The 26320-nt window shown below is 41.3% G+C and overlaps 1 protein-coding gene across 2 annotated transcripts in view; it reads left to right on the plus strand.

Annotated features, from left to right (window-relative positions):
* gas7 (growth arrest specific 7) overlaps nt 1–26320 on the plus strand; it is a 353513-nt gene that overhangs the window by 150578 nt on the left and 176615 nt on the right. The window contains exons 1-2 of one of the 2 annotated variants that reach the window (XM_033044097.1): nt 14821–15189; nt 23012–23132. In XM_033044097.1, the coding sequence (XP_032899988.1) occupies nt 15124–15189; nt 23012–23132 (187 nt within the window). In that variant the 5' untranslated portion in view covers nt 14821–15123. Of the gene's footprint in view, nt 1–14820; nt 15190–23011; nt 23133–26320 lie in introns of those variants that run through there. The other variant, XM_033044096.1, reaches the window with a different exon arrangement.

The raw sequence follows: 26320 nt of genomic DNA on the forward strand, positions 1-26320 counted from the left end.
ATAGATGCTGTGAATGATTATTCAATTATTGTGCAAATGAGCTTCACCACTACATTGAGCACTCTCAGGAGTCGTTCCTGATCATTTAACACTGACACCAAAAAATGTTCCGTAGGGCTTTAAATGCCTTCTTGTTCAGGGTAATTCCACATTTTATTGTGTTGCTCCCAAGGCAGGTTTGGAGGAGCATCCTAGCAACTGCTCAAATTTGTGCTCTGCAATTAGCTAATGATCAATCCCTGACTCTGCTGCCAACGAAGAGGGAGAACGTCTCTTTGAAGTTGAGCTTGTTGTAATATAACACACCTGGCTCTAGAAATTTAGAATGAGGTTGATCTTTGCAGGCAGTTCTTGATTGTCATCTAAACCACACAGGTACACAGTATGATTGTTCAATCAGCCAAATGATCGATCGAAACTAGAAGACTATCATTTGGCTCCAGATAATCATTCAGATCAAAGCTCTTCTGTTTGTGGTGGTTCTACCTCAGCAAGCTTGCCAATTAGTTGCTATTTTGCAATATATAGATTAAATTCTAGCAGGACCCCTGCTTAGATTCAGATATTATTTAATCCTAGGTTATTTTACTCTTTGTCCAAGTTCTCTTAAGCAGGGTGAGTACAATATTCCCTGAATGAAATAATTTTGGACAAAATGAAACCATGATTCTAAATTCCTCAATTTGGAGTTTATTGAATGTAAGATGCCGCATTATGGGAAAGATGTGATTGTGCCTGAGAGAGCGCTGAGGAGATTTACCAGGATGTTGCCTGGATTGGAAGACTTTAGAGAAGAAGACTGCAAAAAGCTGTGAACACTGCCCAGTCCATTACAGGTACTGATCTCCCCATCCATCAAAGGGATTTACAGGAATCGCTGCCTCAATAAGGCAGCCAGCATCACATCATGTTTATTACATAGTTTACAGTGTACTATGTTTACATATTCTGTTATACTGCAGCAAGTAAGAATGTCATTGTTCTGTTTGTGACAGATGATAATAAAAACAGGCTTGACTCTAGTTATGAAGAGTGATTGAATAGACTATGCTTGCTTTGCTTGGAGTGAAGGAGGCTGAGGGGCAGCTGACAGAAGTATATAAGATTTGAAATGGTAGAGAATCAAAATCTTATTACTCCATGGTAGGTGTATCAAAAACATGAAGGCATAGGTTTAAGATGAGAGGAAGATGTTAAAGGGAATCTGAGGGATAACTTTTTTTATTCAAACATTTATTTTTAATTCCACAAGGTTCCACGTGGTAGGCTACTCTGGAAGGTTAGATCGCATGTGATTCAAGGAGAGATAACTGAATGGATAGAAAATTGGCTTCATGGAAGGAAGCAGAGAGTGATGGTGGAAGGTTGCTTCTTGGACTGGAGGACTGTGACTAGTGGTGTGCCTCAGTGTTCAGTGCTGGGCCCAATACTGTTTGTCATCTATATCAGTGATTTGGATGAGAACATACAGGGCAAGATTAGGAAATTTGCACCTGATACAAAAGATGATACATCAGCATAGGCAAGTTGGGCTGAAGGGCCTATGTCTGTGGTGTATAACTCCTATAAGTGATAGACACAAAATGCTGGAGTAACTCAGTGAAACAGGCAGCATCTCTGGAGAGAAAGAATGGGTGACGTTTCAGGTCGAGACCCTTCTTCAGAATGAAAATCAAGGGAAACGGGAGAACTAGAAGATGACAAAGAGAGATATAGAAAAATGAATGAAAGATGCGTGAACAAGTAACAATGATAAAGGTCTGTTTTTAGCTGTTTGTTGGGTGAGGAAGAGCAGTTTGTGCGACTTGAGTAGGGGAGCAATGGAGAGAGTGGCCGTGATCTTTAGTAATATGATTCAGTGGAGGTGGAAAGAGGCTGTGGTGTCTGTAGGTGGTGGATATTGCTGTTGAATCAGGCAAATGATGGAAAGAGATAAAACAGAATTTTATTTCGTAAACATAGTCAACTTTCAACTAACAGCAGTGACTGTTAAAATGCATCAAATCACATACATGAAAGAACCCTGTTACACTACACAGCTCTTCCCTGAAATAATGAACCTGTAAACAAAAAAACATGACAAAATATACTGAATGTGTATCCAATCTCGTCTCTCTCCCCCATCTCTGATTCACTCCACTAAGCAAGAGGCTCTTACGCTTGCTTCACCTGCCAATGCCTTTGTCACTGGAAAATCATCATCATCAACTTGCAAAAAGCCCTATGTGTTGCCTTCTCATCAGGCAGCCGTGAGAGTGTATCCAGTGAAACGTTTGGCTTCAGTGCATAGTACTAAACAGAACGATTCACATGTGCCAACTCCCCATTATTGCTGCTGTCACAATGGTTGATGTAGGCCCAATAAATCGTCCTCACTAGTTTGTGCCTGCATTTGGAGTAATGTGTCAACAAACCAGGGCTTTTGAAATCTGGAAACTAGTGCTGAAAGTTTCTTTAAGGTGGTTTCCTCACTGGGTTTGGGGGTGGGCGGAAGTGTGCGCCGACATTATCACTGGGTGATAACCACACTCGCAAATAGCTGCAGACATCACATGTCCATCCAGAATGGTTTCCACATGGTCTGATGGACCAGAGAATGTTCACTACCAAGCTTGGCTCCACACAGCTCATCTACCTTCGAGTGGTCTTCACCTCCGATCCATGGCTCTGCTTTTTGTAATATCTGGAAAGGAACTGCTCGCTGAAACAGATAGAAACTTTGAGTAACATTGAAGCAATGGGGTGGCGTGTAGAGTTGCTGCCTTACAGTGCTTGCAACGCCCGAGACCCAGGTTCAAACCCGACTGCTGCTGTCTGTACAGAGTTTGTACATTCTCCCCGTGACCCGTGTGGGTTTTCTCCAAGATCTTCGGTTTCCTCCCACACTCCATAGACATGTAGGTTAATTGGCTTGGTGTATTTATAAATTGTCCCTAGCGTGTATAGGATGGTGTTAATGTGCAGGGATCACTGGTCGGTGCAAACTCGGTGGGCCGAAGGGCCTGTTTCCGCGCTGTATTTCTAAAATTAAAAAATAAAAATAAAACTTAAGGAAAGAGTAAAAAAACAAACTGCTGGAGGAACTCAGCAGATCAGGCAGCTTCTATGGACAGCAATGCCAGACGATATTTTGAGTCGGAACAGTTCCTCAGATTCTGATTCCATCCACGGATATTGCCTACCTGCTGAGTTCCTCTAGGAGTTTATTTACTGCTTAAGATTTCAGTAGATAGACACACAAAGCTGTAGTAACTCTGCGGGACAGGCAGCGTCTCTGGAGAGAAGGAATGGGTGACGTTTTAAGGTCGAGACCCTTCTTGAGATTCTTCGAGATCCTTCTTAAGATTCCAGCTTTAAGTTTGTTAATGAAAGAGTACAGTTTCCTAACATTACTTGGCTATCACACACCCAAGACAGCAGTAAACCTCTCCTGGGTTGGTCTTGATCCATTCTTGTCAATTCTGAATCACAGTTTAGACACTTTAATGCTGCACAAATGCATGTTTGTTCCATTTCAGCAATTGATAGTATTTCTGTAACCTGGTTAATGCCTCCCTGGGCACTTGGTTTCTGGAGAGTTGTTTCGGTAATGAGGATATCATCTGGATTACAGAAGGATCTTGGAATTTGCCTGTAATGTTTTATTCATCACTAACAAAGATCTTTGGAGTTGATGACTTGGTGCAGATACAACAAACCTAGCGTACTGTCAGATAGTCCTGACTCCATGAGGAATAAGACCAATTCAGCTTAAGAAAATATTGACAATGTGCCAGCTTGGTGATTAAACCAATACAGTGAACAGTTGCTAATAGTCATTCTGCTTAGACTTATTTATTCGCATGTTTTCTGTTACAACAAAGGCTAAATGGCCCATAGAGTCTATGGAGGTTCAGATTAAGCCCATTGCCTCTTGAATGTCCATTAAGACACCAACCCCATTATTGCTCACCTGCTCTGGATGGCCAAGTTTGCAGATGGTACAAAGATAGGTGGAGGGACTAGGTAGTGTTGAGGAAGCAAGGAAGCTGTAGAAGGACTTGGACAGGTCGGGAGAGTGGGCAAAGAAGTGGAAAATAGAATGCAACGTAGCAACGTGTATAGCCATGTACTTCGGCAGAAGGAACGAAGGCGTGAACTATTTTCAAATGTTGAGAAGATTCAGAAATTGGAGGTGCAAAGGGATTTGGGAATGCTGATGTAGGATTCCTGAAAGGTTAATTTGCAGGTCGAGTTGAATGAATGAATGAATGAATGAATGAATGAATGAATGAATGAATGAATACGTTTATTATTGTCATTGCACAATACTGTGCAACGAAATTCCATTACATCTCCTCCGGTTAAAAAAATACAAACACGAAAAACCATTAACACATATGTACACTTATTAGTAAAAAATAAATAGGTATTTTAAAAGAATTTAAAAGAATTTGGCGGCATTTCTTGGAATTACATTTTGCTGGTTGGTTGTAGGGGAGGCAAATGCATTGTTAACATTAATTTTGAGAGGACTAGAATATAATAGCAAGGATGTGATACTAGGGCTTTAGAAGATGCTACTGAGGCAACATTTGTAATATTGTGTTTGCAGTTTTGGGCCTGATATCTGAGGAAGGATGTGCTGGTGTTGGAGAGGGTCCAGAGAAAAGTTTACAAGAATGCTCCAGGGGATGAATAGGTTAACATATGATGGGCGTTTTATGGTTCTGGGCCTGTACTCGCTGGAGTTTAGATGAAAGGGGATCTCATTTAAACCTACCAAAGGCCTAGATAGAGTGGACGTGGAGAGGATATTTCTGGTCTTCTGAGCATCTAGAATCAGAGGGCGCAGCCTCAGAATAATAGGATATACCTAGAGAGATGAGGAGAAATGTCTTTAGTCAGAGGGTGGTTAGACTTAGACCGAGTTCGTCCCACACTGTTGAGTGCATTGGGCAGCAAGCTTTCGCCATTCTGTTCGGTTATGTGCGACGTCTTCCACCCTCGATAGGTTTACGTCACTGGCTTCCAAATCCTTCTGGAATGTTCACCTCCATGTGAGTTTTGGTCGGCCTCGTTTCCTTCTTCCGTCAGGTTGCCATGCCATTGCTATCTTAGACGCATGTTCTGGTGACATTCTGAGTACATGTCCTGCAAATTTCATCCTGCGTACATCCTGAGGCCCTGACCACGAGGAACAGTGGAGGAAGAGAATGACTTTGGTGCCTTCCCACACAGTGGGAAACTTTGATTCTGCTGTGTGGGGATGTTTTATGTCAAACCCTATAGTGTGTTGTGTTCTTTATTTTCTTATTGTATGGCTGTATGGGAATTTCATTTCACTGTGCCATCTGGCACATGTGACAATTAAATGTATCTTGAATCTTGAATCTTGAATCTATGTCCTGGCTGAGAGGCTTTGTTGCAGTTTCCCGGTAGATCGCCTCGTTTGTGATGTGGTCTCTGTAGCTAGTCTTCAGGATCTTCCTCAAGCAGCATTGTTGGAATGCATCCAATTTATTTTTCATCCTCACTTTAATTTTCCATGTCTCACTGGCATAGAGGGCTGTAGGGAGGGGGGGGGGGGGGACTACTACGGACTGGAAGAGCTTGATTTTTAGCATCTTGGATATCCCGCCACTAGACCATATTGGCTGCATTCGTCTGAAGACTGTTGCAGCTTTACCAATTCGGGAGTTGATGTCGACCTCTCCATATCCATCTGCTGTGAACATGCTGCCAAGATGGGTAAATCTTGTGGCGTTTTCCACAGGTTCCCCATTGATTATCAGTTGGTCTATTGGCTGCTGGTCTCCAGTCTGCATGGCCTTAGTCTTCTGGCAGCTGATCTTTAATCCAACCTTTGATGCATTCTCCTCCAGAGTGGTTGTCATCTCTTGAAGGGTGTGTCTCGACTCTGCTAGTAGTGCAATGTCATCAGCAAAATCTAGGTCTGTGAGGTGTCTTCCCGTTCTCCACAGTATTCCAAAGTCAGGTCTGTTCTTTGTCTTCCGCATGGCATAGTCGATCGTGACAATAAACAGTAATGGCGATAGAAGGCAACCTTGTCTTAACCCTGTGACAATATCAAAGAATTCTGTGTTTCCTGAATCAACCTTGATGCAGCAACTGAATCCCTTGTAAAGGTCCTTGAAGATGTTTATGAAAGCCTCTGGGATGCCATACACTTTAAGAATTCACCACAGGGTGTCTCTATGTACACTATCGAATGCCTTTGTGAAATAACAACGTTTATTAGTATTGGCTTCTGAAATTCCAGGCATTGTTCTCCCACATTTCGTAACACAAAGATCTGTTCGTGAGTGGGGATTCTGTGGAATTCATTCCAAAGACGGTTCTGAAGGAAAGACATTGGGTATTTTTAAGGCGGAGTTTAATAGGCTATGATTAGTAAGAGCTTCAAAGGTTTCGGGGAGAAGGCAGGAGAATGGGGTTGAGAGGGAAAAATAGATCAGCCATGATCAAATGGCGGAGTAGACTTGATGCACCAGGCGGTCTAATTCTACTCCTTTGTCTAATGGATGATATTCTGTAACCAATTAACCAAACCGATGTGGGAGGAAACCAAACCCTAGAGGAAGCGCACACAGTCAAATGGAGAATATACAAACTCCACACGTTCTGCAAAGGAATTGAACATGGGTCTTTGGAATTGTGAGGCTTCCATCTTGCCTCTTATTTCTCCCCCCCCGCCCCCCCTTCCATTTATAGCCCTCTGGCTTTACATTTTGAAGATCATTGTGGTTTGTGTACTTTATAGACTCGCCACTGTCTCTAGCCCTATCCATTGTCTCTGGTACTACAGTGCCAAATGTAGTGCCTTCCCCATTTCACACTTGGCACCATTGTTCTCTTCTGAGAACTTTTTTGAGTTTTAAGATACAGAGTTTAGAGACACAGCGTTGAAACAGACACTTCGGCCCATCGAGTCCATGCCGACCACTGATCACCCGTACGCTAGTTCTATGCTATCCCACTTTTGCATCCTACACACCAGGGGCAATTTACAGAAGCGAATTAACTTACAAGCTAGCACGTCTTTAGAATGTGGAAGGAAACCGGAGCACACAGAGAAAACCCATGCGGTCATAGGTTCAACAGAGGGCAACATCACCCAAGGTCAAGCCTATGTCTCTGGCCAGATACGACCTTGATAAGGCCATCACAAAGGTTAAAAAGGACATTCGATCTAAACTGGAGGATGAGGCAGATGTTCGACAGCCGTGTGGCAGGACGTGCACACCATCATTTCCTAACAGGCAAAACCAGGGGACAGCGCAAGCAACAGTGAAGCATCACTCCCAGGTGAACTCGATGACTTCTACGCATGCTTTGATAGGTAGAACATTGATGTGCCTTCTCGTGTCCACATAGCCCCCCGATGGTATCACAATCTCAGTCACAACGTCAAGAGTATTTTATTGCCATATTTCCCAAAACGGAAATTCCTGCAGCAGCAAAATAGAAATGTAAACATAATACTCAGTAGTTTGTAACACATCATAAACAACAATACAACATACACATCGCACAGACACGCACAGATTATACAACAACACATGTATACATCATAAATATATATATATATATACACACACACACACATATATATATACACACACACACACACACACACACACACACACATGTACACACACACACACTCACACACACATATACACACACACACACACACACTCTCTCTCTCTCTCTCTCTCTCTCTCTCTCCTGTATTCCATGTACATTCAAGCTCATTGACATTTCTATCCTCTCCACTAACAGCAGTGCCTGTTACAGCAATGTATCAAAAGTCATACCAGATGGTGCAATCTTTTCTTAGAGGCACACTTAAACTTAAAACTTTAAATTTGCGGTATTTTAAGAATTTAATTGCCACAAACAAGTTTCAAAATGTGTTCAAAGGTTTAAAATGCCTTTTGAAGCCTTTTGTTTATTCCTTACTGTTGTAACATTTCTGAAGTGGTGATTATGAAGTGACCATGAGTTACTTGGTCAGGGTTGTTACAGAGAGCATGGAATGAGCATGAAATGAAATTGCAGCTCCACTGAAACAAACCATCCATGTGGGTCAGGTTTGAAGCTGCAATTACATTATTTGAACATTTTTGTTTGTTTTTCCACATCATTTAAAATGTGGAACAGACGAAGGAATAATTTTATTCACAGGCTTTGCCTCTGTTTAGAAGCAGGGTTTTTGATGTAATCTTGTTTGCTAACAGATATTGACTAACAGTGACAGGGTATTGTGCGTTCAATCCGGCTCCTTTATCCATAACATGCTTGCACTTAAGGTGAAAGGAATTGTTAGATATATCAAATTGTTTCAATAAATATTCTCAGTAGTTCACTCCATAAGAACAAGGTGGAAAAAGTATTCCCAGGTTTTTGTATCTAAAGAAAGTCAGTGCATTTCTTAAAAGGGGATTAGTTCATTTCCTATCAGTCTAATAAATGTCACCTTGAACATGTGTCCCCAAACACATACTATGTATAAGCTCTAAGGTACACAAAATTGCTGGGGAAACTCAGCGGGTGCAGCAGCATCCATGGAGCGAAGGAAATAGGCGACGTTTTGGGCCGAAACCCTTCTTCAGACTAAGCTCTAAGCTGGTTAAATTGCCAGGTTGTGCTTCAAGTTTCATGGCCAGTTTATTGTCACATGTACCAATTAAGGTACAGTGAAATTTGAGTTGCCAGACAGCCATACTAAGTGAAAAGCAACAAGGCTTTCTGTGGATAGAAAGAATGGGTCTGAAGAAGGGTCTTGACCTGAAACATGATCCTTTCTTTCTCTCCAGAGATGATGCCTGTCCCGCTGAGTTACTCCAGCTTTTTGTGTCTATCGTCAGTTTAAACCAGCATCTGCAGTTCCTTCCTACACATGCAATTGTAATACATGGGATATTACAAAAGTGATATTTAAAACTGCCCAAAGTTATTCTCAAATAAATAGCATATATGACCACATGTGTTTGTGTGTAACAAGATCAATTCCATGTTTTTATATTGAGTTCCACAAAAGAATCCCAGAGGCCCAGCAAATTAATCAGATTTTGGGCCAGATAAATCTTGCATCAAAAATGAATTTCATTGCAAGCTATGTTTTTTTTTAAACAATAAATTAACTTTTATAGAAAGTGTTTTAAAGCATCAGTTGCAAATGTTGGTGCAGAATTAGCTATTTTGAAAGAGTAATTGAACTAATGGAAGATTTCCCAAATGTTCTTTGGTCACCCATTCCTTCTCTCCAGAGATGCTGCCTGTCCCGCTGAGTTACTCCAGCTTTTTGTGCCTATCTTTGGTTTAAACCAGCATCTGCAGTTCCTTCTTACACATTTCTCAAATGTCATTGGGACCAATTGACGTTGAGCACATCCTTTATCATCCAAACAGTGATCTTGAATTTACATACCAGCAGTATAAGTCTGTGGATGCATAATACATTTACATGAATCTGGAGCTTGAACAGACGACAACGTTTGAGGGATGTGTAAGCAGTTTGAAAGATTTTATCAAAATTAGAGATAACAGCAACTTTTATTTAAAGAAAGCAATAATGGTTATTTGTAAAAAATGTGGGTTATTGACTAAAAATGCCTTTCAGATTTAGTTTCAACACTTACAAACGGAGATCACAAACCTGTACAACCAGTCCATCAAGCCTCTTCTGTAGATTACTGTTTTATCCTCAACTGCCCCACATCTCAATACCTGTTCGGATCCTTCATCTATCCTTCTCTAAAATGCCTACAAAACGTCAAGGTTTGTTCCAGATTTCTGTATGATCTCTATTGTCCAGATGTTGCTCACATCAGCAGATATTAGTCCAGCTCTGATTAAGACATCTGTTAATAATTAGCTGCTTTCAGAGCATTTGTGTCCAGCACCTGGGGTCCTGATTTCTTCCATTCTGCTGAATAATGCCACAAATCCACAAATAGTATTAGTAGACCATTGAATGTAAATTTTGAGTTGGCAATTTATTTCAATAAACATGATGAAAAACCCTTGTATTAAAGTTTGCATTTGTACAAAGTGCTGATGGTGTCAACGTTGATAATCTAGAAGAGCTATCAAATGCTCATTGTTCATGAATCAGATCTAGTGCTGTTCAGCCACTTGATGGCAGGAGTGTGGGAGGGTGATGTTGAAGAGGCTGCATAATTAGGGTTACCTTTCAGTTGCAGTGTGCAGAATTATAAAATGACCATCACTTCCATTGTGTTTGTTGTTGCCATGGGAAGCAATGTCAAGAGAAATTAACCTTTCTCATTAATTATGTATTTAGGTCATAGGTACAGAGGTCCTGATATAGTAGTGGCCAGAGGATCTGGGGTGACGGAGGAACTGAAGGAAATCCATATGAGGCAGGAAATGGTGTTGGATAGACTGATAAATCCCCAGGTCCTGATGGTCTGCATCCCAGTGTAGTTAAGGACATGGTTCTAGAAATCGTGGATGTATTGGGGACAATTTTCTAATGTTCTATAGACACAGGATCAGTTCCTGTGGATTGAAGGGTAGCTAATGTTATCCCACTTGTTAAGAAAGGTGGGAGAGAGAAAACAGGGAATTATAGACTAGTTAGCCTGACATTGGTGGTGGGGAAGATGCTGGAGTCAATTATAAAAGATGAGATAGCCGAACATTTGGATAGCAGTAACAGGATCGGTCCGAGTCAGCGTGGATTTACGAAGGGGAAATCATGCATGACTAACCTTCTCGAATTTTTTGAAGATGTAACTAGGAAAATGGACAAGGGAAAGCCAGTGGATGTAGTGTACCTGGATTTTCAGAAAGCATTTGATAAGGTCGCACATAGGAGATTAGTCGGCAAAATTAGGGCACGTGGTATTGGAGGTAGAGTGCTGACATGGATAGAGAAGTGATTGGCAGACAGGAAACAAAGAGTTTCACACAGAGAGTTGTGAGTCTGTGGCATTCTCTGCCTCAGAGGATGGTGGAGGCCGGTTCTCTGGATACTTTCAAGAGAGAGCTAGATAGGGCTCTTAAAAATAGTGGAGTCAGGGGATATGGGGAGAAGGCAGGAACGGGGTACTGATTGGGGATGACTAGCCATGATCACTGAATGGCGGTGCTGGCACGAAGGGCCGAATGGCCTACTCCTGAACCTATTGTCTATTGAGATTAGCAAGTGATAAAAAGCTACTGGGAGTTAGGTATGAATTTGGTTGCAGTCAGATTGTCTGTTTGATGGGCTGATTAACCGACTTCCTCCAAACAGTGGATATTTGGATATTTGGATAATGGGAATTTGAAAATCCACACCATTTGAAATAATGTTTGATCTGAGACCCTTAGTTTTGCATAGCAAAGAGGCGCTGCCCATTTGTTTGCTGGGGGTAAGACCTCACTAGTGGTCCGTTGATTCAAGGTATTATCCAGTGATTTATTTTTGTAGATTTTTTGTTTTACATAGTCAACTTTCTTTTTTTGAGTCATTTCATATTGAATTCAACCAAGATGATCTACAAGATTTTTAGACATTGTGGTAGGTTTTCGATAATGATTTGAGTTATGGCAGAAGGTTACTTCAAGGCGTGAATAGTTAACCCTTGTATAAACTGATTGTGATCTGATAATGGGAGATTAGTTTGATTGGGGGAGAGAAGCTAGCCATTCTACGCACAGTTTGATATCTGTTGTGAGCTTTATAAAACTAGTCCGCATGCTGGAGTCAAGGCAGACTATAGAAAATGCAATAAGTGGCAGGATTTATTTTCCATGCATTTGAGACATTTCATTATAAATGTATCTCATCATAATTGTGCAAATAACTGTAAACAATTTATATTAAGCCACACAACGCTAATCTGTACTGGGCAGTTTATTTCAACTATTGTGGTGATCGTGGCACTTTAGTTGCACTAAATTATTTGGACGAGGGCGGAATGAATAATCTACTGTGGTTTCAGCATCTGTGCTGAAGCCTTCAATAAAATATATCTCTCTTGTGTGGATGGAAGAACTTCAGTGATGATCCTTTTCTCACAGTTCAATGAGTTGTTTTTGAAATCTATACTCGCCCATGTAGAAAAGCTGTCTAAGCAAGATGTTGAAGAATGCTGTAGCTTGTCATTATATCAGAGCGAGGAAGCCAAAGCAGTGTGCAAAGTGTAATCATCTTCAACAACCCTGTGTTGTTGTGTAACAGCGACACACACAGAAACAACGTCGATTCTTCAACCTTGGATATGCTGATATTTGGGTACTATCAGGTTTGCTTTGCGTTTCACAAGTTCCTATTCAGGAAATCCCTTTCCAAGCTTCATGCTGAACCATCAGTTGTTCTGTTAACCTCTGACATCCTCCTCATCGCCCGTTCAATTTCAAAACACAGACATCGCATTTGGTGGAAGTGATGTTCACGAAGTGATGGTGCAGCAGCAGCTTAATTTGCATTCCCATTTGTCTATTTTATTAAATGGGAGTGTAAATCGAACTGCATGTGAGTAGATTGCTCACTTGCCGTTGGTTGTTTTGACTGCTATCCCGGGTGAATTTCACTATTGTCCTGGGCCACTCATATCCATGCCCTGCCTTTATGAATAAATATTGCCACAATATTTAGAGAACTGATGTGAGTGAGATCACTTCCCTCTGTGCTTGAGTACATGTGCTTGAGTACAAAATGTGAGAACTCTGGCATACACGTTGAAGCAGTGAGTGTTCCTTCCTATTTGTGCTGGGGTTTTTTTTAATGTTGCTATGGCAGTGCAGAAAATATTAATGTATAATTAACTAACCCTTATACGGCACCATTTTAAAAATCAACATATCTGGGCTACAAGAGGGGAGAATTTGAATAGAGATGAAACAAAGATGATAAAGCAGAGAGGCAGATTTGATCCTGATCTTGGGTGCTGTCTGTGTGGAGTTTCTATGTTCTCCCTGTGACTGCACCCCTCTACATGCTCCTGTTTCCTCCCATATCCCAAGGAGTTTTTAGGTTAATTGGCCTGTAAATTGCCCCTGTGGTGTGTATAGGGAGTGAATGCGAAAGTGGGTTACTGTGAACTTAGTGTGAATAGGTGATTGATGTCAGCATGGACTTGGTGGGCCAAAGGGCCTGTTTCCATGCTGCAACTCTAAAACAATACACAGCTGCAATATATCCTGCTAACTGTTATAGTTAATGCCCCGATCAAGGCCGGCACGGTGGCGCAGCAGTAGAGTGAGTTGCTGCTTTACAGCACTTGCAGTGCCGGAAGCCCGGGTTCGATCCCGACTATTAGTGCTTGTTTGTACAAAGTTTGTACATTCTCCCCGTAACTGCGTCGGTTTTCTCTGATATATTTGGCTTCTTCCCACACTCCGAAGGTTTGTAACGTTTGTAGGTTAATTGGCTTGGATTTGTCTACTTGGTATAAGTGTAAATTGTCCCTAGTGTGTGTAGGATTGTGTTCATGTGTGGGGATTGCTGGTTGGTGCGATACAGAACGGCCTGTTTCCGCACTGTATCTCTGAGCTAAAAATCTAAACAATAAAGGAAAGCAAGCATGGACCACCTTTACCACTCTGTCCACTTGTTGCCACTTTCAAAGAGCTATGGACCTGCACCCCAAGACCTCTTTGTACCTCATTGCTCCCAAGAGCAAGAGTACCATTTACTCTATACATACTGTGTTCTTGTATTTGACCTCCCACTATGAAACTCCTCACACTTGTACTGCTCAAATTCCACGTCATTTCTCTGCCCAAATTTCCAACTCATCTCTATTCTGGTGTATCGTTTGGAAGTGGATCAGTTGGAAATTTGGATGGAGAATGCAAACAGCAGGAAGGTACAAGATGAGAAATACAAGGTTTGGAGAAGGTCCCTTGGAGTCACTGGGTGCTGCAAACACGAAAATTAGAATTTTAAAATCTATGGGTGAAGTGTACAGATAGTGCAGAGAGGATAGAAACAAAATCCTCTAGTAACTCAGCGGAACAGGCAGCATCTCTGCATTGAAGGAATGGGTGACGTGTCAGATTGAGACCCTACTTCAGACTAAAGGAACTGGAGAAATGCTTGATTCGGACTTAAAACATTTAGAAGTGGGTCTTGACTTGCCACAGAATGTGCTATATTGATCCAACAATATTGAAGTCAACTTTTCATTATTTTAAAGGTCTTTCACATGTTCAATACATTTTGGACTTGAAGGGAAACTAGCAATTAATTATTTAAAAGTCCTGTATTTCACTAATTAAAAATGAATTGGAAAAGCTAACACAACTTAAATCTCTTTTCGCACAGTGAGATTTATTGCTGTTAGAGATTAGCCTATTCTGAAATGATGATATTTTGAGTTATATTGATGTATATGTCTGTGTTGCTAAAGCAGGTACAATCAGAAAAAGTCCATTTCAAAATGGAAAGACGTTTAATTTTCCTTTTAATTTTTTTAACAATTTCATTTGATTGTTACTGATTTTTCTAATGCGTTGTTCCACATGTGCGTGTTTTTAATGTCAATGTAAGACCTTAATTTACTCCCATTTTGATTTCTTATCCATCTACTCTCTCTTTAACCTGTCCGTTTTGCTTCGTTTTATTATCTGCCTACCATTTTTATAATGTAATTTATTTTTCTCCTGGCTAGAATTTGTGCAACTTTGGCAGCAGGTTAAATTGTAGCTCTTGGCAGTTTCTGTCATTGTAGCCCACCCCAACACCAAATAGCTTTCAATTCCACTGGCTGATCATTGACACGTTCTTAGACTGTCCTGCCAGCTATCTGTGTCATAACCCGTCCCACCATTGTCAGTCTCTAGATTTAGTTTGTAATCTTCGGAGGGGATATGACCCTGTCACAGTTATGGCCAATTGGGAGTAAAAACAGTCAAAGAATAGAAAGCATGCTTGTAAAAATATTTTTTATCGAAATGAAACTATTAGAAGTGGAGGGAAAGAATGTCAAGTAGGTGGGGTGACTGGAGTCTATGTTGTAATCTGCCTGAAAATGACCAAATAGTCTTGGCATTTCTTAGTTGGGTACAACCCTGTTTATATCCTTTAAAGCAGGGATTTGGAAACAGTCTCTCTGACCACATTGTCCAACGTGGTTACATTCTGCATTAGAAATTCAGATCATGAGAGCTTGCTGTTGTGTTTCTCCAACTGATTCAAGAAACGATCAAGATATCGTAGACATAAACGTGAGTATGTACAGTAAACCCTCGGTTTAACAGACCCGTTTATAATGTGGGGGAGTAGGAAGAGGAGGAGGTGGTGGTGGAGGAGGGAGTGGACAAAGCAACGGCTGACTGGAAGAAGCAGCAGCAGATGAGAGGGAAGGAAGCCCCACGGTGACCAAGCGTGTCCTGCCGTTGGCAGCGGCCTGAAGAAAGCGCTGTCAGGCACGGACAACAACATGAGCCGGTGAAGACGGGCTCACTGGTACAGACCAGTGGCAACGGCGCCTAGTCTTATGTTGAAACAAGGCAAAGTGCTGGAATAACTCAGCAGACTGAATCAGTCTGAAGAACGGTTCCAAAGTCACCTGTCCATGGTCTCCAGAGATGCTGCCTGACCTGCTCAGTTACTCCAGCACTTTGTGTCCTTTTGTGTATTAACCCGCACCTGCAGTTCTTTTTATTGCTACATACAACTATAATACCTTACTCGGATATAGCGGACATTCGGCAATAATGGACACCATCTCCCCCCCCCCCCCTATGGTCTGTTCGTACGAGGGTTTCACTGCACTTCTTAAAAATAAATGTGTTGGGGACAAAAGTATAAAAATCCGAACTGCCTCGGTCGTGGGAAGCACAGTGTGGAAAGGTTCAATGCTGATAAGTGTGAGCAAGATTGTTCATGTTGTGAACTGGCTGTGAATGTACTCTTATAACGTTCATCATTTTGCACAGAAGTAGAAGGTGAGATATGTTTGTGTTGATGTTATTGGATTGGATTGCCATTATTCATCTCCAGCAATGTTTGTGTTGAAAGACATAATTGGGAGGAATAAACTTTAATGTATGTTAAGACAGTCATTCGGATGCATTGAACATGGCTGGATGCTGAACAAAGTAAAGCACACATTTGTTCTATTATCTCTTGTTTCCTGACTAAGGTGGTGATGGACCACAAATCCTTTATGGACTTTTGTCAAATAATTTCACCAATTTTAAAGAGAACTTTGAGGGATAAAATGTCTCTGTGAAATTTGGTGCTAATGTATTTGGTGTCACATTAGTACGTACTAATTTCCATCCTGTCTGCAGTACATTTATGTAGTAAATCTTGAGAGCCTAAATGCCCAAGCGAGGGGAGTTTTGCACCCTTTGTAATCAAAAGTACAAATATTAAAAATGTCAGAGAATCTTGGGGGTTTGCTTGCTTGCCTGATATTGTTATTTAAATTAAACACATTATTGGAATAGTAATTAAAATGCTGTGATTTTTGTCATAATCAAAAATGCACCAAATTAAATACCAGATAGCAAACATTTATTAAATTAAACCTGAGCTCATAAATAAATGACACAATTATATAGCCTGTGAAGCATTGGTGATACGAACACTTTGCTCCCACTGCAGAAAAAACATGAAATGCTGGTAATATATTCACAATTATTGCTTAACCAGAGTCAAAAATAGCTTAAAATACTCAATACATTAGGTTTTGCAAAATAATGAAGGATGAAGCAAATTCACATGAATGTGAAAATAGAAATGTTATTAAATTAGTTAGAATCTGAAGGAACTGCAGATGCTGATTTACATCAAATATAGACACAAAATGCTTGGGTAACTCAGCAGGACAGGCAGCATCTCTGGAGAGAAGGAATGGGTGACATTTCGGGTTGAGACCCTTCTTCGGACTGAACCCAAACCCAAAACATTCCTTCTCTCCAGAGATGCTGCCCATCCCACTGAGTTACTCCAGCATTTTAGTTAGTGCCTAAATTAGTTAGAAGTAGTTTGCAGTTATGTTGATAAGTCAACTCAAAGCAGGAAGTTGCTTGCGATGATTTATTAAAAATTTTCTTTCCTCTTCTGGTGTTTTGGTTAAAGAGATTTATGTTAATGACTAATGCACACTCACTGGTTTGCATGAAATTGACTATTTTCTGTTATTTAAGCCCATCTCATCCACACTGCCTATTTCTCACAGTTTAAGGATAAGGGGGAAATCTTTTAGGACCGAGATGAGGAAAACATTTTTCACACAGAGAGTGGTGAATCTCTGGAATTCTCTGCCACAGAAGGTAGTTGAGGCCAGTTCATTGGCTATATTTAAGAGGGAGTTAGATGTGGCCCTTGTGGCTAAAGGGATCAGGGGGTATGGAGAGAAAGCAGGTACAGGATACTGAGTTGGATGATCAGCCATGATCATATTGAATGGCGGTGTAGGCTCGAAGGGCCGAATGGCCTACACCTGCACCTATTTTCTATGTTTCTATGTTTCTTTCTGCATTTATCCATTCTCTCAGTACTTGGTCCATGGTCTTTTATGCCGAGTCAATTCAAGTCCTCATCAGATGACTCTTAAATTCTGCAATTTACTGTTTTAAAAAACACCATTGCTTGCAATTAAATACATTTTTGATGCATGATTCATCTGGCCCCAAATCTGATTAATTTGTTGGGCCCCTGGGATTCTTTTGTGGAACTCGATATAAAAACCTGGAATTTATCTTGTTATACAGAAACACATGTGCTATTTATTTGAGATGAACTTTGGGCAGCTTTTAATACCACTTTTGTAATACTCTGAGTATTACAATTGCATGTGTAGGAAGGAACTGCAGATGCTGCTTTAAACTGAAGATGGACAAATTCCTGGAGTAACTCAGCGGGACAGGCAGCATCTCTGGAGAAAAGGAATAGGTGACGTTTCGGGTTGAGTCCCTTACAATTGCACTTTGGTTGAAATGAAACTACAAGAACATATGCAATGTGTAGAATCCACAGCATGTTTCACAGTTGATTTTTCCTGGGTGAATATTTTATTAATCAAATATTTAAAAAAAAATCTGAATTTAATCTGAGAACAAAATGCACGGTGTTGAAATATTCAAAAGCTGTCTGGCAGGAAGACTGTGCCCATTGAGTTTGCACAGGGCGTTGACAAATTCTCGCAGTGGAGCCCTTCCTGTACGTTTTGTGAATTATAAATTTGGCCCTACCTACAATTGCTCCATAGTCAGCAAACCTGAGCCCATCTGCTTAAGATATTGTGTCAAACTGATCTTCATCTCTGCTTCCTGTTCAGTTGTGTTGTGTGAATATACTTGAGGCTTGTACAATTTATTTCACTGCTACCTACTCATTTGTTCTATGTCTCTCTATATCACTGCCTATATCTCTCGTTTCCCTTTCCCCTGACTGCCAGACTGAAGAAGGGTCTCCACCCGAAACGTCACCTATTCCTTTTCACCAGAGTTGCTGCCTGACCCACTGAGTTGCTCCAGCTTGTTGTGTCTATCTTCAAAAAATATCTTGTTTTGTTTTCGCCAAAGCAATGAGAACACTTGTTCCCTTGGACACCTACAGACTGAAATCCATTTCAGTTTCAACAAGAAATCAACTTAATTTATGAGAGATTCTGCAACCAACTAATATTGTCCTATTAAACTAAAAATCAAAAATGTTTGCACGTAAAACATTTTTTATTAATCATGTAAATATCAGTGTTTAATAAATATGTTATTTTCCCATAAATATCTAATTTTGTTGCTAGCATACGTTTGACGTGAGAATTGTAATTTTACACCATTGCAGGAAATCTGATTTCATTAAAACATGCATTCCCTTGCTGTGAATATTACTTGTCCAACAGTGTTTTTCAAAAAGAACCAAAGTAAGATGATTTTAAAATCTAAAATTGGAAAAGTAATAGAAAGTAGTTATGTTTAAGAAAGAACTGCTGATGCTGGAAAAATCGAAGGTAGACAAAAAAGCTGGAGAAACTCCGCGGGTGAGGCAGTATCTATGGAGCGAATGAATAGGCAATGTTTCGGGTCGAGAGCCTTCTTCAGACTGATGCCGGGGGGGGGGGGGGGCGGCAGGAAAAGAAAGGAAGAGGTGGAGACATAGGGTGTGGGAGAACTGGGGAAGGAGGGAGAAAGCAAGGACTACCTGAAATTGGAGAAGTCAATGTTCATACCGCTGGGGTGTAAACTTCCCAAGGGAAATATGAGGTGCTGCTCCTCCAATTTGCGGTGGGACTCACTCTGGCCATGGAGGAGGCCCAGGACAGGAAGGTCGGATTCGGAATGGGAGGTGTAGTTGAAGTGCTGAACCACTGGGAGATCAGGTTGGTTCTTGTGAACTGAGCGGAGGTTTTGGGCAAAGTGATCTCCAAGCCTGCGCTTGGTCTCACCGATGTAGAGCAGTTAACACCTGGAACAGCGGATGCAATAGATGAGGTTGGAGGAGGTGCAGGTGAACCTCTGCCGCACCTGGAAAGACTGCTTGGGTTATTGGATGGAGTCAAGGGGGATGGTAGAGCGACCAGTAATGTTATGATTCCTTTGACAGTGTTTTGATAACCTTTCAATTATATTTGTCCAAAATCATGTCTATAGGGGAGTCAGAGCATGTTGTTCACCTAGATTTTCAGAAAGCCTTTTCTGGTGCCACATGTGAGGCAGCTACAGATGAGAGTCCATGGTATCAGAGGGAAGATACTAGCATGGATAGCAAATTGGCTGGATGGCAGAAGCAAAGAGTGGCAATAAAGGGGGGCTTTCTCGGGTTGGCTGCCTGTGACTAGCAGAGTTCTGCAGGGGTCGATGCTAGGGCCGCTACTCTTCATGTTGCATTGCAATGATTTGGACGAGGGGATTGGAGGTTTTGTGGCCGTTTGCAGATGATACAAAGATGGGTGGAGGAGCAGGTAGTGTAGAGAAAGCAAAAACTCTGCAGAAAAACTTGTAAAGGTTGGGAGAGTGGACATGGAAGTCGGATGGAACAGAGCGTAGTAAACTATGGCGTTATGCATTTTGGTAGTAGGAATAAAGGCATAGACTATTTTCTAAATGGGGTGAGATTACAGAAATCGGAGGTGCAAGGTGACTGGTACAGGATTCCCAAAAAGTTGATTCGCAAGTGGAATTGGTAGTAAGGAAGGCAAATGCGATACTCGTATTTATTTCGAGAAGACTAGAATATAAAAAAGGGATGTAATGCTGAGGCTCTGGTCAAGCTGCATTTGGAATATAGTGAGCAACTTTGCTCCCCATATTGGAGGGAGGATGTGCTCGTTCTGGAGAAGGTCCAGAGGAGATTTACAAGAATGATCCCAGGAATGATTGAGATAACATGATGAGCGTTTGATGGCACTGGGTCTGTACTCACTGGAGTTTTGAAGGATGAGGGGACACCTCATTGAAACTTAGTAAATAGTGAAAGGCCTGGATAGAGTGGATATGGAGAGGCCGTTTCCACGAGTGGGAGTCCCTCAGAATAAAAAGATGTAACGTTAGGAAGGAGATGAAGAGGAATTTCTTCAGTCAGAGGGTGGTGAATGTGTGGAATTCATAGCCCCAGAATGCCAAGTCAATGGGTATTTCAAAGTCAAGTCAAGTCAAGTCAAGTTTATTTGTCACATACACATACGAGATGTGCAGTGAAATGAAAGTGGCAATGCTCGCGGACTTTTGTGCAAAAGACAAACAACCAAACAAACTATAAACACAATCATAACACACATATTCTTTTACATAATAAATAATGGAAGGAAAAACGTTCAGTAGAGTTAGTCCCTGGTGAGATAGGCGTTTACAGTCCGAATGGCCTCTGGGAAAAAAACTCCTTCTCAACCTCTCTGTTCTCACCGTATGGCAACGGAGGCGTTTGCCTGACCGTAGCAGCTGGAACAGTCCGTTGCAGGGGTGGAAGGGGTCTCTCATGATAAAGGCAGAGATTTATAGAATTGTGATTAGTATGGGTGTCGAGGGATATGGGAGAAGCCAGGAGATAAGCTTCTTCTGAATTCTCTGGGGTGGAACCCTCTCCAAGACAGACGTGAAGCTCACCGTTTGACCTGTTTTTACAAAATGTTAAATGGCCAGCTCAACATAGATTACCAAACCCAAACCAATTAGGAGCAGACGATGACATTCGATCCAATTTGAGATACCAGCTACCAAGACAGATGTCTACAGCAATTCATTCTTCCCCCGCACAATTAAAGCATGGAATAATCTTCACCCTACCTGAAGAAGGGTTTCGGCCCGAAACGTCGCCTATTTCCTTCGCTCCATAGATGCTGCTGCACCCGCTGAGTTCCTCCAGCAATTTTGTGTACCTTCACCCTACCATAGTTACCCAACCAGATGCAACTAAATTTAAGGTAGCTCTTTCTTCCCAAAAACTCTTTCTGGTTTAAGTCCTCCCTCCACCACCTCCAGTTTAAATTGCATTTGAAATATTTTGGAGGACCAAGAAACCAAGAATGGGGTTGAGAGGGAAAAATAGATCAGCCCTGGCCTAATTCTGCTCCTTTTACTTATGAACATGAGCTCTTACTAATTTATCTCAAATGTCTGGCTATCAACCTTTCTGCCATTTGAAACAGTTCTGGTCTCAAAATCTCAACAGTTGAACTCCCTTATTCTTTAGGTACACACAATTGCTGGGGAAACTCAGCGGGTGCAGCAGCATCTATGGATCGAAGGAAATAGGCGACGTTTCGGGCCGAAACCCTTCTTCAGACCCTTATTCTTTTTTGCTCCAGTCTTGTGTGTTCTGTCAGCCCTAATTACACCCCTCCCCATACCCCCTCATCCCACCCACCTCTCCCATTAAACTATTGCCTGTATCACCTTGTGTGCTGCTTGGTCCCCTGGCAACCATAACCTCCTTTTATCAGGGAGATCTCTTATCACCCAATCTATTGATCCTCGGCCTCTCCCCAACTTAAATCAAACAGGTTTTCTCCTTTTCCCCAACTCTGATCTTTGGCCTGAAGCATTAACTTTATTCCTTTCTCCACACATGTGACCTATCTAGACATTCACACCTTTAGTAGCCAACTTTAGTAGCACTGAGTTCACAATTTCAAGTAGCTCTTGCTTTCCCTCTCTCTCCGTTCCCTACCCCTTCCCAGTTCTCCGACCAGTCTAACTGTCTCCGACTACATTTTATCTCCGTACTACCCACTCTCCTGACATCAGTTTGGTGAAGGGTCTCGACCCGAAACGTCACCCATTCCTTCTCTCCAGAGATGCCGCCTGCCCCGCTGAGTTACTCCAGCATTTTGGGTCTGTCTTCACACCTTTAGTCTTGTTTCCACCATTTTCTGGCAATATATTGATCACTTTAATTCTGGAATAAATGTCAACATTTTTTGTTCACTGTCTCTTGACAATCTTGTAATTTCAATTGTGAAGCAGGCATCCAGGAAAGCATTATAATTGTTAACCATGATAAGAAAAAGTACTTTAAATCAATCTTCCCCATGTTAATTAGGAATTTTTACAATCCCGAAGCACTTTGTTCCAATTATATACTTTTTAAGAGTAATGGCATTTCACATGCAACATAAAAGTATGACCTCTCAACTGATCAACCTCTGACACCACGCACAATACTCTTGGGCAATATAATAAAAGATAATCGCTAGACTGCATAATCCATATCACCAGTGAAAATGTATCATTGGGCTAAGATATGGATGGTGCCTGCCAAAGTTAAGTCCTGTTAATAACCACACTTGCCTAAGCAAATCTAGTGCTGGATCAATATGAAACAGTAGACGTCTGATTGCATTAAATGGGTACTACTTCACATTGATTCAATAATCTTAGACCATCACAACTTTAGCCTTTTTTAAATTGACTTGAATTTCATTGAATTGTCACTTATTATTATTTATAAGCTAGAACGAGCTGTACATGGAAACAGAATATGATCTATTACTGGGTTTGACAAAATCGATTACATTTATTGTGCAGGAATCAATGTTTTGCTGTCAAGCCGTGAAGGTAAAATAACTGAACATTTATGTGTGTGTTTTTTTGACAGAAACCTGGACCAGTAAGCTCTCAGAAAATTGAGGAAATGGCTCACACTCCATTGCCGCATGGTTGGCAGTGTTACATGTCACCGCAGGGCCGGAGGTACTATGTCAATACCTACACAAGTGGTAAGCCTCATGGAGAAATGCTTTAATGATGTCCTGATCACTGCTCACAAATTTCTAGGAACCGGAACATACTTTGGGATAATTTATCCTATTTGACAGATTTGTTGAAAGTTTGTCTGGATTGCGTATATCCATTCCACATCATGGCTGTCCTTGTTTGTTTTTGCGCATTTTCATTATCCTTTCTTAGTCACTTGAAACACAACTCGCTGATACTCCTGTGATGCCAAACCTCATCTTACATTTTCAAATGCTCCCTGTCGATATCTACTTTGCAGGGAGCTTCTTTAAGGACTATCATGCAATCAAATACATATTCCCAGAGCCAGTGTTGTAACAAGCAGAGGTATCAATGGACCTCCAACACTCGACTAATGCCGATTTGTGACAATGGACCATTTGGATAATTTCTTCCTAATTTATTTTCCACCTTTTTACAAATGTAAAGTTCTGGGTTGATTTAATTCCAGTTGTACTCAAGTCGCAGCTGATTGAGGCCCTCGAGTTGCAGATAAGTTAATAGAATCCAAATACTTCCTTCATTTTGCTCTTGATTATATACTTGCTGTAAAATTATATTGAATGATGTACCAACATTTCATGGAATTTCACACCCATGATAAAGACTGAGCACTTAACAGATATCTATGTATCTTTGTCATTGTGGAGTACACACATCTGCTGGTTCATGTACTGAATCCTTGTGGCAACCTTTTAGTATGTTGTATGAACATCTGCATTATAATCTGCAAAGTTTGGATCCATCTTAAATAGATTTTAATTTAAACCTTGAAGGGCCCATTGGCCTGATATTGTAAAGTATTGTGATCTTGTGAAATAGTTTAGTTTGAGGTCTGAGTGGTTTGTTACGTATGTTCTTCTGGGATATATAACGAACTGAAATCCCACCAACTTGATGTTTTCTTCAGGCATCTTGTGAACCACAATTATGGCTGGATTTATGGTTTTATACCTGACCTTACTGGCTGGATTTCAGGAAAGAAAATTAACTGCATTTACTTCAACAAAAGGAAGTGTTTAGTCTGGTGATAAAAGGTTCCCCAGGCTGATCTTTGAAGGTGCCACTGTGGAATTTGTTTTACAGTATTTGTGTAATGACCTTGCATCAACCTCTCCCCTCAGTAACACATACCCTTTTCGGAACACGTTGGGAACAATATTTAGATTCAATTAGATCTATTCTTGCTCTGCTGAAACATGACTGCTTTAGTGTTAAAGACCAATTGGACCCCCAGGAAAATAAATTCATGTAATGGCCAAAGTCCAACTTGTGAGAATGTTAGAGTGGGTCACACCCAGAAATGAGTTCAAATTGTACAATGTAGACCAGTGTGTTTCCTGAAGGTGAAATCCATTGCCAAGTATCGACTGAACAGTAATCACAGCAATAAATATAGTCATACAAGCCTTTTGGCCGAACTTGTCCACTCTGAGCACCAGCGTTTGTTAGCAAAATCACCCCCCCCCCATCCCATCCCATCCCACCCCTCATCCCATCCCATCCCACCCCACCCCTCTCCCCAAAGCAGGCAGGCATGCGCTTCAATGGCTCCCCAGGCTAGGAAAGCTCATCATTTTATGGCCAAAGGGCATCTTGTGAGAGAGTCTGTCAGAAATATGGCAGGTAAACTAACGAGCAACATCTCACTCTGCTGACTTCCTTCAGATGAAGTCATCAAGGTGTCCAGGAAACGTTGCATTAACCATCCGGAAATTCTCAAAAGCCAAGGTGCCCTGCACATTGAATTAATGGAATCTTTTTTTCTTGATGAAAAATCTGGTTAGTAAAGGGAGCCCTTTCACGATTATGGTAATGGCTGCATTCACTATTGGGCATTCAGCAATGTTATCAGTGCCTGAGATGTCACTGGTTCTTCACTGAAATCAACTCAATCTTTTCACAAATTCATTTCAAATTTCAAAAGAAAGGTCCCAGCCTGAAACGTCACCTGTCCTTGTTCTCCAGAGATGCTGCCTAACCCGCTGCGTTACTCCAGCACTTTGTGTCCAGTTTCTGTTTGTATGTTCACTGTTCCATGCAAGAAAACATTGCCAAGTCCTTACCAACCGTCATGTTCTAAAATGAGAAGCCCATCACAGAACATGGAACATAAGACAGTACAGACAGGAACAGACCCTTTGGTTCTTTATTTCTGCACCAACCCTGATGCCGACCTAAACTAATCCTATCTGCCTAAACATGGTCACTATCCTTCTATTCCTTGCCTGTTCATGCATGCACCCACCTCATTTTGGAAATAAGTCAAAAACGGCTGACTTCAATCTTTCTTTTGTAAAGCAGAAGAGCTTGAAACAATCATAACTTTTGTCTGGAACAACTGGGTGTAAAGAGGCTGTCCCACTTGGGCGACCTAATTAGCGAGTTTAGGAGAGTTTGAAAAGGTGTCATGTTGAAGACCACCTTCGACTATTTAGAAGACTAGCTTCGACTAGCTTCGGGAAAATTGGACACTGAATAGTGGAGAGTGAAGACGACCTCCTCCGATCTCCTTCGACCTCCCTTCGACTATGTTGAAGACTATCTACGACTACCTTCGATTACCTTTGACTGCCGTCGATTACCTATGAATAACATGCCGTTCCTCTACGACCCACTACGACTAAACCTACGAGTAAAAAAAGTATCGACTTTTTCCATGGCGACTTTTTTTAACTGTTGAAAAATATGCCGCGACCTAGCTGAGGCCTCAAGTACGCGGGGACTATTCTCGAGCATGAAGGAGAGTTACAAAGACCTCCTAGGACCATGTGTCGACCATGCTGCGAGTATGAGTCGAGGGCAAACTCTTCTAAGCTCGCCAATTAGGTAGCCGCAGTGGGACAGCCCCTGTTGATGGGCCTTCTCTTTACATTTGAAGGACTTGGAATAGCTTCAACTGCTTTGGGCTGGCCTTGGTCATCCATCTTGAATGCAAATACAAGATGATGAGCAGCCCTTCTGTGAAGAAAGTTATAAAGAAATCCCACAGCTATGTCAACAGTTTCCCTGTAGAGTACCACAGAATGCCACAACATTATCACTGTGGAACCCACACCAACTGCTTAACATTAATTAATGCATTTTAATGGTTACATAGACAATAGGTGCAGGAAATAGATACATAGACAATAGGTTGATCAGAGTCTTATCATAGAACATAGAACAT

Source organism: Amblyraja radiata, chromosome 26 (assembly GCF_010909765.2).
Source record: "Amblyraja radiata isolate CabotCenter1 chromosome 26, sAmbRad1.1.pri, whole genome shotgun sequence".
Taxonomy (NCBI): Eukaryota; Metazoa; Chordata; class Chondrichthyes; order Rajiformes; family Rajidae; genus Amblyraja; species Amblyraja radiata.